General features: G+C 39.9%; 1 protein-coding gene across 1 annotated transcript; it reads left to right on the top strand.

Moving 5' to 3' along the window:
* Positions 1 to 12,114: 12,114 nt before the first annotated feature.
* On the top strand, positions 12,115 to 15,933 carry LOC149169834 (pentatricopeptide repeat-containing protein At2g37320-like). The gene is made up of 2 exons (XM_089428824.1): positions 12,115 to 15,067; positions 15,283 to 15,933. The coding sequence occupies exon 1, from the start codon at positions 12,476 to 12,478 to the stop codon at positions 14,444 to 14,446; it is 1,971 nt and encodes a 656-aa protein (XP_089284950.1). The 5' UTR covers positions 12,115 to 12,475; the 3' UTR covers positions 14,447 to 15,067; positions 15,283 to 15,933.
* The last annotated feature ends 295 nt before the right edge of the window (positions 15,934 to 16,228 follow it).

The following is a 16,228-nucleotide window of genomic DNA, read 5'->3' as shown; positions in this document are numbered from 1 at the left end:
ACCAAGATAAGACCACTTTCACTTGTCCTTGGGGTACCTTTGCATATCGGGTCCTTCCTTTTGGTTTGTGCAATGCTCCAACCACTTTCCAAAGAGCGGTATTGAGTATATTTTCTGAACTGGTTCATGATGCAATGGAAATATACATGGATGATTTTACTCCTTATGGTTCTAACTTTCAGGAAGCTTTATCTAACCTAGGAAAAGTTCTAGATAAGTGTATTGAGATGAACCTGTCCCTCAGTCCAGAAAAATGTGAGTTTTTGATCACTGAAGGGACCGTGTTAGGTCATGCAATATCTCAACAAGGACTGCAGGTGGACCCCAACAAAATTTCCATCATCCAAAGGGTCCCACCTCCTCAAAAGGTGAGAGATGTCAGAAGTTTCCTAGGCTTAGCTAGATATTACAGAAGATTCATTAAAGATTTCAGCAAGCTAGCCTCTCCTTTGTTTGGCCTCTTAGGCAAAGATGTTGAGTTCATATGGTTGGAAAACTGTCAAGAAGCCTTAGATACCTTGAAGAGCAAGCTAGTGACTGCCCCAATTCTCAGAGGCCCAAACTGGGCCCTGCCATTTCACATTCATACAGATGCTTCGAACAAAGCAATAGGAGCAGCCTTAGGACAAATTGATGAAAAGTTACCTTATGCCATATACTTTATATGCAAGAACTTGTCAAAGGCAAAGTTAAACTATACAGTGACAGAGAAGGAACTCCTAGCTATCGTGTATTCCTTAAACAAATTCAGACATTATATCATAGGCTATCAAACCTTTATGCACACTGATCATGTTGCAATTAGATATTTAATGAACAAACCAGATGTAAATGCTCGCATTATTAGATGGTTGCTTTTACTGCAGCAGTTTGATTTGACCATTATTGATAAGCCTGGTAAAGAAAATGTTGTTGCTGACTTTTTGTCTAGAGTAAATTTGCCTGCAGGTGAAGAAGGAATGGTGGATGACCAAATGCCAGATGAGCACCTATTTTCTATATCAGTACTCTCTCCATGGTTTGCTGATATAGCAAACTACTTGGTTTCAACACAGTTCCCACCACACCTGTCCTCAAAAGAGAAGAGCAAGATAGTAAGGAAAAGCGCCCCTTTCACCTGGATTGGGGGCAATCTCTTCAAACTTGGCCCAGATCAGATCTTGAGAAGATGTGTCAGGGAGGAGGAAGTCTTTGACATCCTCCTGACTTGTCATGACGGGCCTTGTGGAGGTCATTTTGCAGCAAAAAGAACTTCCTTCAAGATACTGCAAGCAGGCTACTACTGGCCCACTCTTCATCAGGATGTGAGGAGATATACAAGCCAGTGTGATCGGTGTCAAAGGATGGGGAAACCTACTCCAAAGGATGAGATGCCCATGCAACCTCAAGTGACCTTTGAGCCATTTGAGAAGTGGGGCATGGACTTTGTGGGGCCTATCAACCCTCCTTCAAAGCAGAAACAATACATCATTGTGTGCACTGACTACCTGACAAAGTGGGCAGAGACAAAAGAAATCAAAGCAACGACAGAGGAAAAAGTAGCTGATTTTTTGAGAGAAAACATATTCTATAAGTTTGGGTATCCGAGAGAGTTGATCACAGATCAAGCAGCCAGTTCACTTCCAACCTGATTGAAGACCTACTCACACATCATAAGATCAAGCACAGGACTTCCACCCCTTACCATCCACAAGCCAATGGGCAAGTGGTGGTCACTAACAAGGCATTGGAAGGGATCCTGACCAAAGTAGTGAGCAGTAGTAGAAAAGACTAGGTTGACAGATTAGTTGAGGCCACTTGGGCCTACAACACCACATGGAAGACCACCACCGGGTTCACACCCTATGAATTGGTCTATGGGAAGAAGGCTTTGCTATCAATAGAATTTGAATTCAATACACTAAGGGTGGTAGCTCAGCTGGACCTAGACCTTAGCCATTTACAAAAGGAGAGATTACTTCAGCTCAATGGATTGGATGAATACAAATTGCAGGCCCTTCTCCACACAGAAGTAGTTCAGCTTCAAAGAAAACTATGGCATGACAAAAATATCAAGGAGAAGCAATTCCAAGAAGGAGATTGGGTACTACTCTATGATTCAAGATACAAAGACTTCAAAGGCAAGCTGAGGACAAGATGGTTGGGACCCTACACTGTGGAGAAATGTAATGACAATGGTTCAGTTTTGATCAGAACCATTGATGACGAAGCCATCCCCATGCTTGTAAATGGACATCGGTTGAAAGTCTACATGAAACCCCTCTCCAAGCGAGAGTTTATTGAAGGTCTGAATAAAACAGTGATGGTAGTGGAGCATGTCTTAACTTCCACTTCACCCACTCATTGAAGAAAAGAAAAAATAAAAAATAATGACTCAAGTGAAAACCTCCATGAGGTGCTTGAGTCCCATCATTGGGTTAAAAACCTCTTCTGAGGCGGCCTAGTGATGCCAAAAAAAAAAAAAGCGAAAAATAATAAGATCCCTGGGTGAAAACCTCCCTTGAGGTGCTCAAGGTAGGCAATTAGGGTGAAAATCTCTCTGAGGCGCCCTAGTTGTTTTCAAAAAAAAAAGGAGAAAAAAGAGAAAAAGGAGAAAGAAAATGATTTTTGTTGCATTGTAGGTTTGCAGGAGGACTACAGGGAGCCGAAGAAGGTGCCAAGGGGACCCTGCCATTCATAACAGCACCCATCCCACCTTCTCCACACCTTCCTCCATCATATTTGGGATTTCTTTCACCCCACTGTACCTCTTTTTCATAAACTGTGTTTTCTATAGGAGGCTCCTGTAGGAATTATAGAGAGCCAGAAGTGGCTACAGAAGGCAGTTTGAGGGACAAGAAGCTTCATGAAGGACCTATAATCCCTCCTACAATCTTCAAACCTCCTTTCCATCATTTTCAAACATGCATCACACCCCAAGCATCATTTTTCTTCCTGTCTAAGAAAAACACAGAAAAACAGTTTTTCAGTTTTTTAGAGACAAACAAAAAATAAGAGGAAAAAGCACCATCAACCTCACCTGAAGCCTACCTACTGCCTCTCCATATTTATCTACACCTCTGGCATCATCCTTGAAGCTCCATGCATAGGGAGAAGCTAAAGTTTCAAGGGGAGAATTAGCTTCAGGAGCTCCTGTAGGAATTCCTGTACCAACTGATCCCATCAAAACCCAACACCAGCAGCAGGAGAATGCACACATGAAGGTTGAGAAGGCACCTGAAGCTCAGACCCAACTAGAGAAGAACTTGCACAAGACACAACCACACATCAACAAGCAGACAACATGCATCAAAAGAAATAAAGGCATGCAACAGAGAGAGAGCCACAACACCTCACAGCAAATACATTCGGATCATAGGTAAGTAACTAAATCGCTTCTCTGTTTGCATTTGTGTAATTAGAAGTCATGCAAAAGCAACAAGATGGTTGAATTTGAATGAAGGAAAGGTGGCCAGTTAACTTGGCCACCTTCATCTAGTTGACTCCACTCATCCGAGATGTCACCCACATGTGCGCACAGTCAACTCCAGCACATGATGCCAAGGACAGGTAGTGGAGGAAGTGTGAACTCCGATGCAATGATGGGAGATGATTACAAGGAGAAGCCATGATGACCAAGTAGGTGGGGACCAACAGTTTGAATATGGCCAACGTATACCTTGCCAGCTCACCCCTCATCACCGGAAATATCCATAAAGGGTAATAAGTACTCCTCCCCGAGCATTCTCACCACCTTTTCCTTCATTCTCTCCTCGTAACTCAGCTACAATAGTCTCCTTGTGCCCCCACAGCCTCGTAACCATCGTCCTCCATCGATCTCTCCCATATTCTTGCTCTCGGCATTTTCTATAGGAGCACCTACAGGTTCTACAGGAGCACCTACAAGAATTCTACAGGAGGGACAACAAGCTTCTACAGGAGGGGCAGTGAGTCGTTTTGAACAGAGAAAACTCGATTTTTTGCACGATTTTCGGTCTGAAGAGGTAGGGTTCATGCATGCCCCCTATTGAATATCAAAATATGAAAGAAGTGGGTTCAATTTGAGGAGGAAATAAAGTTTTTAGGAGAGGAGAAAATACATAAAAAAAATAAAAATAAAAATAAAATCTGCTTATTTAAGAAAAACACAGTCTCCTTTGTTTCTCTGTTTTTCTCAAAATTCTCTGTCTCCATCTCCATATTTGGTTTTTCCAAAAGAGTATAGACAATATTACAGGAGGTTTTATGAGAAAGGAGCCCACCAGCTCCACTAGGCTCCATGCACATCCACAAGTGGTGGACATCTTCACAAGGGAAAATTGGATGAATTTCTTTGAGAAATTCCAAGGGTTTGATGAGGAAATTTCCCAAGAGTTTGCTCTCTCTTTGGTACCCCACACAAGAAATCATGCCACTGTCACCTTTAGAGGTCTTTCCATGGAGATAACCCCTGAATTTATTAGTAGGGTCACTACCCTTCCTCTTGGGCCGCCTTGGAGTAAGGATGAGAAACCAATTGGCCAGGCTGCCAAGAAAAACTTTTTCCAAAACAATGAAACCCTTGTAGAAGATAAAAATGGCATTAGAAGGGATAACATACCATATCCTTAGGATGAGATTAGCTATCAAATAATCAAATACATTTCTTGTGAGGGGAGGTACAACATTTTTTATGGTTATCACTTTAGAATCCTCCATGAATTAAGGTATGGCATGGATACTCCAACACCTCAAAAGCTCAGTATCCCCTACTTCCTCCTGTAGTCCCTGATTGACTCCAGCACTAAGGTTCAAGTAGGAAACTCAGAGCGGCTAGCTCACCATGGGTTAATCAAAATCCTAGTGGAGGAAGCCCTCCATACATTTACACTCTCTATAGCATGGAAAGTTTTCCAAATCATGACAGCTGAGGATGACATAAAGGCCTTAACCTATGATGTCAGTCCTACTGGCAGTGAGGAGGAAGAGCAGCAAGGGGGAGAAGGTGAAGCCACTGGTGACTTAACAGAACAAGAAAGGAAGGAGGGAACTGAAATAGAGGAGGAGAAAGCTGAAGAAACAGAACAGGAAGAGACAAAAAAGGAGACAGAGAAAGAGACAAAAGAAGGAGAAAAAGAGGTAGAGAAGGTAGAACAAGGAGAAGAGTCCCCTAAGACTTTGGAAAGGGAGGCAACAATTTCCCTTACTACTCTCAGTACACCAATCAAGCCAAATCAAAAGAGGAAAAGACAGACCTCCATGTATTTCAGGGCTAGGAAGAGCACAAGAATCAAAACAGACAAACTGCAGCCCTCTTCAAAAGTGCCAATTACCATTGAAGATTCACCCTCTGCCAAGGGGAAAGAATCCCCTTCCAAGAAACCTATAACATATGAAAGAGTGACTCCTATATTTTCCACATGGAAAGAAAAGGTAGTACTACAGGACCCAAAAACAATCCTACAGGAGGCTCAGACAGTTCTACAGGAGACACGGTCAAAACTACAGGAGACCCAAAAGCTTGAGAAAAGGATAAAAGGACAGCCACAGGTAAAGGAGGAAGCGACAGAGCTACAAGAACCTGATCCCCAGCCTAGTCTTGCCTCCTATTACAATCTACTTGAAGGAGGAAGGATAATCCCACAAAAATTTGCAATACCACTATTCTTTGAATTGGAGAAAGAAAGAGTAAGAACACATAGGTGGATGCAAATAGCCAAATCCAAAGGAGTTGAGGATGTTGGCCATATGGAAAACAAACTCAGAGAAATGGATAGAGAGTTGAGTGCTATCAGAGACAGGGAAGCAATTACAAGAAGCCACCTTGAAATTGAAAATGAATTGTTAAGGAGGCAGCTGCAAGAGAAAGAGACTTAGCTGGCATGCATGGCCAACTTATCCATGGAGGCATTGCAATGTAGAACACCAGCAAAATCCTATGGCCTCTATCTCAAGGACCAATGGTTGCAATTCTAGATAAAATAATTTGGCACAAAGAGGCATAATGTCTTTCCAAGATTACAGGCAGTTTATGGATCTGTGTGACCAAAGCACATCAGAGGATAAGGCAAAGATGGCAGAATTCTACCTACATAACATGGCCCTCACAGACATGAATGTGTGGGACCCCAATGCCAAGCTAGGGGACCTGCAATTAATGGCCATGGCCTCATGGATGAACCATGAAGAATTGAGGGCAACAGAAATAAAAATATTGATGATAAAGGAGCAGAATGAGCCATTAATGATAAGAGCTGAGCCATTAGATCCTATGGCACTCATCAACACACACAACCTGCTTGCCAATGACCCTCAGATTGCCCCTATATATCTCATGAATCAGACACAAGCCATTGCACATTTTGAGGATATGCAAAGGCTACTTGGGGATGACTGTGTGCATGCATGCATGAGGAGATGGAACACCTTATCACACAGTTTGCAGATCAGGGAATATCATTCCCCCATGAGGTTGAAGGAGGCAATGAAAAGAGTGCCAATGTACAAGCACTCCATGCAGAGGCAGAAGGTCAACTAGATTGGCCTCAAACTGAGTCCCCCACTGCTGTTAGGCATGCTGGAAGGCAGAAGGGAAGAAGAAGAGGAAGAGTAGTGGAAGGAGATAGATAGGAAGGCATGATTCTATGGAAAAAAAGAGTAGACCACATCAGAAGCCTGGGATGCTAGGGAGGCCACCAGGGCCATAAAAGATGAGGAGATTGACTAAGTTGCTCAGAGGATGAGCAACACTTTCAGTAGGGGGTGATGATGAGCCTCATAAATGGGTAATTATATGGGCTCATTTTACCTCCTAACCTAGTCAAACCAACCATTCTCTTAGCTTATTACATGATTTTCTGATTATATTTATGCTTATAGAGTGAGTTGAGTTAGTTATTGTGCCATGTGGTCTAACATGTATTTAATGCAGATTATTGATGAGTTTCGAGGTCAAAGTCAAGGATCCAATGGACAAATGGCAGAAATAACTCGAAGTGGAAAAATGATAGGATTTATAGGAGGGAATCCCCCTCATTTATTACTCCTCACTTCGAATTCCCCTTCATTCAACTCGGAGTACAAGCAGCCAAATCATGCACTAGAAGGAAGTCGAGCAAGTGGAGGATGACTGATGATTATCTCGAGTTTTGGGAGCCAAGCCTCCCTGATTTTAAGGAAGTTGTTGGTAGCTTCATTTGTATAAGTAGAGAGGCCTAGGGACTCACTAGGGTCGGATTTTTGTTGGATTTTTGCTTATGTAAACTCTGCTCAAATTTCGAGCTTATTATTTTGTGACAGTTTCATGTAATCTTGTTATTGTTTTGAAAATAAAGATGGAATCATTTTTGAGCTAGCACTGAGTTGCCTCAGAGGGCTAAAGCTCTTGGGTTAGGACCCAATCTAAGCAGCCAAGCTCCTCTTTACTTGTATTTGTATGCTTTGTTTCAGTTTGTTGTTAGATGTATTTCTTTTATGGTTAAGAGTAGGTTGCTTTTGATGATTTAGTAGTTTGATTCCATTTGTGCTTTCTGTAGCAGGTTAAATAGTGATCAACAAAGATTCAAAAGGCCTCTTCCTCCCTTTGGGACCATGATTTGAGGCATAGACCCTCTTGTTGCCCCAAAAACACAGATTTTCCTCCTTCGTAGGACTTCTAGTGTTTGCTTACTTTGCTTTGCTTTGCTTTAGATCTTCTTCATCATGCTTACTTCCTGATTTGCAATACTCTTCTTTCATGCTTTTCTTTCCTACAACATTTCTCAGCATTTCCTTTCATAGATCATAGTTTAGACCACTTTTTATGCAAAACTCAGTTTTTCCTAAATGCATTCATTTCACTTGTTGTTTGGCTTCGTTGGTTGACTATCAGTTTCTTTGCAACAGACCTCTTCTAGCAGTAGGCCTACTTACTAGCAATCACACCCTCCATCTAATCCATGCCCTATTGGTCTCCCAAAGCTCACCTCAATTCTGCCTTAGTTTCCTACATTTTTCCTAGGACTTCTTCCTCTCTCCTTGAGCAAATCCAATCATCTTTCTCTCTCCTGGTGGTTCATGGTAGACCATAGGCACCCTAACACCTCATTCCAATCTTCATCCACCTTTTTCACCCACTCTCACACCCTCAAAATAGTGAAAACTGCTCTTGGCCTCCTCCTGTAGGCCTCCTGTAGGACGTTGTTTTTCCTCCTATAGATTTCCTGTGTCCTCCTGTAGATTTTCCTGTAGGCTTTCTTTTGAAGGCCGAGTGTGGGAAAAGCCTCCAGAAGGCCACCTGAGACCTCCTAGGATCCATCCACACCATCCTACATCCTCTCAAGTACCAAAATCGCCCTTCAATGCCACCTATTCGCTGCTACATTCACACACAATAAATTACATGCATGTCAATTTCACATAAAAATACATAAAAATCCAAAAAGATATTCTTTGCTTATTTATTTCCAGAAATAGCATAGTTAGATGTTGTTTACTTCCTTGAGTAGGTAATGGCATTCCTTTCATGGTTTTCATAGTGCTTTCTGCAAAAGTAGAATTAGTTGGTTGATTAGGGTTTACTAGGTTTGCTTTACATTTCAGTCTTTCTCCTTTTTGCAGTTAGAATAGCATCTGTAGAGTAATCTCTCTTTCCTTCCATCACATATAGAGCTTCTTCTGGAATCCATAAAAGTTGGCTTGAGCTCCTAGTGATCTCGCGCCGACTAACCAAGTGACAACCTGCAGCGAGAACTAGTACTTGTGCATACAACACCGACGCTTCCAAGTTTGTTACGAACTACCAGGTTGATAAGAGTAAAGTAGGCAGCCTAGAAGTTGCAGCATTATTGCTGCAACACTGGTGCTCACCAGATAGGTTTACGAGATGATGAATTTTCTGGAGAATGTGTCATCCCTGATTGTGTATTTGTTCACATTAGTGGGTTCATTGGTGGTAACAAGTCCTTTGATGGAGTTGTAGCAATGGAAAATGTTGCTCTTAAATTGTGATTGTATCCTTTTTATTCTGTCTTAATGAAATTTGTTTGAAAATGAAAGTGACTAGCATGAAGGACATTATGTAGGTTTGAAAGATGGTTAGTAATCATATGAGGGTTGGAGAGTTTACTACTAGGCTTGATCTCCCAAATATTGTGCTTGATAGAATCATTGTTTTACTAGACAAGTTTGAGCATGATGGCTCTATTTGGGACATTTTTCAAAGAAAAGATGTGCTAGAATTTCATGTCCTAAATTCCAAACCCCCTTGTCATTGATGTCAAAGGGGGGGTAAGCAAAGGTAAGGAAGATACTTCTCAGAATGAAAGGGGGAGAATAATTTCCATCAATGCCAAAGGGGGAGATTGATGACATTGTTGTCATTGATGGCAAAGGAGTAGCAACAAAGGTAAAGGAGCAACGAAAATGCAAAGGAGCAATAAGAACAACAAAGGAAAAAGAGCAGCGGTAAGGCAAAGGAGAAACAAGAGAAACAAAGGCAAAAGAGCAACAGTAAGGAACAGTGAAGGAGCAACAAGAAGTGCACAAAATTAATTTAGGCAAAAATGGTTGTACAGTTAATGTATGCACAAATGAACAAGATCAGTAAGCAAGATAAGTCTTCCAACAAAGAAGTTGCAAGAAGGCATGTTTGATATGAAGAAACAAGAACACGAGTGATGGAAAAGTAGCATCAAAGTAAAATGGAAAATGTTTTAGATTGTGTTTCCTTAGAGTGATGTTAAGGCTTTTGTGAGAATGTTTGTATAAATGTTGTAGAGATCGACTTTGAAGAAGATGTTGATGCAAAGATGCGAGGGAAGACAAAAACATGATCATTGTTGTGATGCAAGGCAAGGGAAAGACTCCATGGTAGAAAAGGAAAGACAAAGACATGATGCAAGGCAAGGCAAGATTCAAGGCAAAGGCAAAGACATGGAAAAATATTGTGATGCAGGGCTATTTGAATATGAATGCAAGATTGTATTATTGCATGTTATTTATTTATTTTATTGACATGAAGAATATGAATGAATGACATTTGGGTATGCTGAAATTCATTTTATATATTTTAATATTCAATAGTGTAAGTATTTTTGGAATTGAAGGGACACCCTTGGAACACAAAGAGACAAGTTTTGTCATTTCATATTCGTATGAGTAGAACACGAACAACTATCAAAGTTTATTTATAAATTTGTGCAAGGTTGGAGAGATGGTTGGTTAGAGTGTTAGAGAATGTGAGCGCTGATTGAGATGTTATGCATTAGTTACCTGGCACATACAAAGCTTATATGAAGCAGATTTGAAGGGAAGAAGACGCAGAGATGAAGATGGAGATATGCATAATTGATGATCTGGTGTCCATAGGTGTTGTTATAGACCTTACATTGATTACATATAGTGACAATTCTCAATGATATGGAGAGAGAGAGAGAAGAACAAAGACAAAGAGATAGAAGTAGAGAGAGTGAATGAAGAACAAAGACATAGAGAGATAAAGGTAGAGAGAGAGGGAGGGACAAGGGAGAAATGGAGAGAGAGTGAGGGAGAGAGGAGAGGAGGGAAGACAAAGAGAAGGAGAGTAGAGAGAGAGGGAGAGAAGGAGGAGAGAGAGAGAGAGAGGGAGGCATAAAGATGGGGAGAGAGAGATGGGGGGAGAGGTAGAGGGAGGTTGGAGAGAAAGGGAGAGAGAGAGGAAGGAAGAAAGAGAGGAATTAAGAGAGAGGAGAGAGGGAGGGAGAGGTAGATGGAGTTGGAGAAGGAGAGAGAGGGGAAGAACAGAGACATTGAGAGATAGAGGTGGGGAGAGAGTGAGGGAGATGATGAAGGAGAGATACTTAGGAAAGATCACTATAATGGCTATATTTCCTTATTATTTTATAAGGGTTTGAATATGATGATGTTATTATAATTGGAAATTAGCTTGCACTCCAAAAAGAGGTTTGCACCTCAAGAGAAATTTGATCCCTCTCGACATAGATTTAGGGTTAAAATGGATCTAGGCTGGTATTTTTTTTGTAAGTTAAATGCACTATTTTTTTTTTTTGGTTGTTAAAGGACAATAGCTAGAGTGTTAACTAATGAGTTTAATTCCCACTTCACTCATGTTCTATTTTCTAGAGACATGTTAGGTTGTATAGCAAAAATTTGAACAATTTGAAAATTGTGACGAGTAATTCCTATAAATCGAAAGGGTAGGAAAATTTGAATATTTTGATAATAAAGTGAATAGTGGCAATTGTTGTGATTTGATTTTGGGTGTTGCTAAAAAATATCCTCCAAAATTACCTATTCACCAATTACTATTTTTTTTTTGGATTAATAGAAATTTTTCTACTAAAAAATGAAAAAAAGGTAATATATTTTATTTGTTTGAATTTTAATCTATAATCTCTTATAAGAAAAAGATCCATGTTTTAAGCATTAACCCTATTCAAATTGTATTATCTTTCTGATGTAGAATTTATTTTTGATTAATTTAAAACTCATTTTTATTAAATGAGTTTTATAGTATTTGTTGTTGATTTATTCTTCATTAGAGTTTATTTTCTTGATCCTTCCTGTTTTTTATGTATTTTATCATCCTATTCGTTCTTCACTCCTTTTAGTATTTTTGTTATTTGTTTATTGGGCCCGAGCCCCATATTTTATTATTGACCCGGTTTTATTTATTGATTATTTTTTCTATATATAGAGTTATTTATTTATTTATATTTATTTTGATTTGTGTATATTTTTGTTTTATTTTATTTATTTTTCCATTAATTATTTTTAATTTAATTTATTTTATTTCCATTAGTTATTTTATTAATATTTGTTTTTAATAAACAAATAAACTAATATCATAGTTTAAATATTATTTTTCAAAAACTAGCCATTTAATATAGCCATTATATATGAATATTTTAATAAATTAATAAACATTATTGTATTATGTTTCTAGATGGTCTGTCTCTTCATCTTGTCCTGATAATGAACTATACTTGTTGGTTGGAAACACCTCGGCCAAAAAAATTCTCTCTTATGCGATTTCTACCAAAAGACTTTATCTAATATAAGATTAATTAATAATAATTATTCTGATTGGTAATTTAACTCCTAAATTATCATAAATTGGTGTAGAGAAAATAGTTTAAATAATAAACTTTTAAAGTGGAGAAAATAGTTTACCCTTCACTTTTAAAAGATCTATTTCTCACAACTTTGGTCAAAACCAAAACATAACAATCCGTTTGAACACTGACTATTGGTTGCCATATCTATGAGGATGATAGTAACATGATCAACGTGGTGTATCAAGCCACACTGTACTGTGCATGCCAGAGTTGCAGATTCCAGAATGAGGTATTTGCGCCAAACCTTCAGCCAGCTTTTAATGGAGACCTTATTATGATTTTCTAGGGCTTTGTTTAAAACATGTTGAAGTGTTTGCATTTACTATTCGAAATATGGAAACGGGAAGACACATTTGTTGTCACCGCACACGATTCTCAACCGACGAGGACGGTAAATCACGCAGAGACTTCTGAGGACGAGTATGAAGCCATTGACGAAAATTTTGATTACTGGCAAGTGCTTTCTACCCCAGTCACAGGATTTTAATACAACCGTGAATGTAGTGTTAGTTGGATTTATTTGTACGGAAGCTTCAAATGTCACTACAGGGCCTGTTCAAGAAACGCCCACACCTAAACGAAATGCCCAGGTTGCTACTTCATGGAATGCGACGATAAAGCGCCTCACGCTGAGTGGCAAAGTTGAAGATGCACGCCAACTGTTTGAAAAAATGCCGCAGAGGAATGTGTTCTCTTGGAATGCAATGATTGCGGGATACTTTGAAAACCAGAGAGTAGAGAATGCACGTGAACTGTTTGACAGAATGCCTGAACGGGATGTGGCGTCTTGGACTGCGATGATCGTGGGATATTCACAGAACAACAAACTGGAAGATGCTCGTCAAATGTTCGATAAAATGACATATAGGGATGTAGTTTCCTGGAATGCGATGATTGCAGCATATGTTGAACACGGGAATTTAGAGAATGCATGGCAACTGTTTGACAAAATGCCTGAACAAAATGTGATCTCATGGACGGCTATTATGAAAGGATATGCTCAGCAAGGGCTGATAGATGATGCACGTCATCTTTTTGATAAAATGCCTGAGCGAGATATAGTAGCATGGAATGCCATGATTGCTGGATATATCCAGAATGGAAGACTAGAGGAAGCACGGCAACTATTTGATGAGGTTCCTAAAAGGAACGTGATTTCATGGACTACAATCATTGCTGGATGTGCACAAAATGGGCATGGTGAGGAAGCCCTGAAGCTTTTTGTACAAATGCAATTGTCTGGCATTAAGCCCAGTCTACCCACTTTCACAAGTGTTCTAAGTGCCTGTGCTATGCTACAGGCTTTAGAGCAAGGCAAGCAATCTCATGCCCACATCATCAAAACAGGCTTTGACCTGGATACTTATGTTGCAAGCGCACTTATCACTGTGTATGCTAAATGTGGAAGCATAGGCAAGGCATGGCTGATTTTTGATAAAATGTCTAACAGAAATGTGGTCACATGGACCGCAATGATCGCAGGATTTGTCCAAAATGGTTGCGGTGAGGATGCCCTTAAGTTATTTTGCCACCTGAAACAGTCAAGGTTGAAACCAAATCAGTCCACCTTCACAACTGTTCTTAATGCATGTAGCACCCTAGAAACTCTCGAACAGGGCAAGGAGATCCACGAGAATATTATTAAGCTGGGATTTGAAATGGACGTCTATGTGGCCAATGCCCTAATTACAATGTATGAAAAATGTGGGAACATAGATGATGCATACCAAATCTTTGAAAAGATGCCTGAACACAATGTGGCTTCTTGGAATGCTATGATTATAGGATATGCCCACCATGGCCATGGAAAGGAGGCTGTTCTATTGTTTGAACATATGCTCAGAGTTGGCTTGATGCCAGACCAGATCACCTTTATTGGCGTTCTGTCTGCGTGCAGCCATGCAGGCCTTGTAGAGGAAGGTTGGCAATATTTTGATTCAATGAAATGTCTGGGTATCGTACCAAGAGCAGAGCATTATGTTTGCATGGTCGACCTCTTGGGCCGGTCAGGGTTCCTGGATGAGGCAGAGGAATTTATTAGAAAATTGTCATTTGAACCCCATGTAGGTGTGTGGAAGGCTCTGCTTGGTGCCTGCAGTATATATGCAAATATGGAGATTGCTAGACGAGCAGCAGAACACATATTTGAGTTGGAACCACAAAATTCTGCAGGGTATGTCCTGCTGTGTAACATTTATGCTGCAGCTGGAAGGTGGGATGATGCAGCAAAGATCAGATTGTTGATGAGAGAAAAGGGGGTTAAGAAGAATCCAGGTTGCAGCTGGATCGAGATTAAGAACAAGATACATGTATTTCTTGTTGGAGATAGATCACATCTACAAACAGACAAGATTTACTCAATGTTAGATAATTCAGCAAACCAAATGGAGTAGATAGAGTAGTTGTGAAACACCAATCTTATGCTACATGGTGTGGATGTGGAGGAGGAAATTAACATTCACCATGGTCATTGCCACCATAAAACTTCACCTTCATCTTGATCTGCGGATGATTGACAACTCTATCACCATCTTCCCTCCTAATGATATCTCAGTAAGGGAAGCTTTTCAACAAGCAGGCTATAGCTGTGGCTTAGGTGATGAAGGAACATCCCTAGTGTATAGACTATCCCTCATCACCCAAATGGGTTCAATTCCAGTTTTCCAGTTTAGTATTTAAAAAAGGGCAGAGGGACCACAATGCAGAGATATAGGCATAAATCCAAACGATATGGGATGATATGGACCCAGTTGACATGGTCAACTATGATCAGTGAATTCCACGAGGTCCAAGCCTATAAAAGGCTACCTACATCCCTTCGATTGGGAAGGTCCAAGATAGCTTGAACGGGCTGTTTGGAGGCTGAGAAGTAGTTCAGAGGACCTTAGCTTTGCTGTTGTAAGTCAGGTTGATGTGAAGCAAGGCTCGAAGCTTCTGCGATGATGCATCATGACTATATTCTGTGACATGATGTGGACAGAAACGTGTTTAGCTTATGTAACTAATATATTCCAGTTGAGTGAAAATCATTGAAACCTCTTTTAATTTGCTTACTTGCTGAAACTGTGCATTGAATTATCTATCTTCTGTGTTGAATAAGCTTTCAGAGGTTAATTTGTGGAGGTTTACTTTTATGAAATGAACTGCTTTCATTGCTAAATATCAGCTGATGTATGTTTTGGTCTGCATTAAACCATGTCTTACTGCTTCCCTTTGGGCTTTGTTACAGGGTGTTCCTATCAATGTTGCTGATATCAGCATCAGGATAAAATCCGCAAGGGTCCAGAAAAGCAAAAAATCGGGAATATATTGGTAAAAATCAGAAAACATTGGCAAAATTTAAAAAATACAAAAAAAGAAATCACTTAAATCTCCAGCTATCTTTGTCCTGGCGAATTTTTCCATGTCTGGTGATTTTTTTTGTGGGGTTTACAATAAATTTGCGATTTTTTCAACCAGAAAATCAGCCATGCCAAAAACTCCTGATTTCCCTATTTTTTCACGATAAAATCGTGAGGTTTGCAACACTGGTTCCTATCACCTCTGTACTAAAGTGTTATCAGAGGAGGTTGATGCCTACTTGTGGACTGTGTTGAGGTTGGCTTCTAACAAGAAGTTTAATTTTCTCGTGCCTGTCATAGTACCCAGATTGACTGGTTGAGGAGCAGTTCAGAGGACCTTAGCTTTGCTGTTGTAAGTCAGGTTGATGTGAAGCAAGGCTCCAAGCTTCTGCGATGATGCATCATGACTATATTCTGTGACATGATGTTGTGGACAGCAACGTGTTTAGCTTATGTAACTAATATATTCCAGTTGAGTATAAACCATTGAAACCTCTGTTAATTTGCTTACTTGCTGAAACTGTGCATTGAATTATCTATCTTCTGCGTTGAATAAGCTTTCAGAGGTTAATTTGTGGAGGATTACTTTTATGAAATGAGCTGCTTTCATTGCTAAATATCAGCTGCTGTATGTTTTGGGCTGCATTATATTTATACCATGTCTTACCACTTCCCTGTGGGCTTTGTTACATGGTGTTCCTATCAATGTTGCTGATATCAGCATTGGGATAAAATCGGCAAGAGTCCAGAAAAGCAAAATATTGGGAATATATTGGCAAAAATCTGAAAACATTGGCAAAATTCCATGTCTGGTGATTTTTTCATGGGGTTTAC

The sequence above is a fragment of the Pinus tabuliformis genome, chromosome 4_2, assembly GCF_031772625.1.
Source record: "Pinus tabuliformis cultivar Carrire ecotype Pingquan chromosome 4_2, CPIR1, whole genome shotgun sequence".
Classification (NCBI taxonomy): domain Eukaryota; kingdom Viridiplantae; phylum Streptophyta; class Pinopsida; order Pinales; family Pinaceae; genus Pinus; species Pinus tabuliformis.
Note: the sequence above shows the minus strand (reverse complement) of the source record. Positions and strands in the feature narration are given on the sequence as shown.

Coding starts and splice junctions, on each gene's coding strand:
- LOC149169834 (XM_089428824.1), top strand. CDS start 12,476: ATGAAGCCATTGACGAAAATTTTGATTACTGGCAAGTGCTTTCTACCC.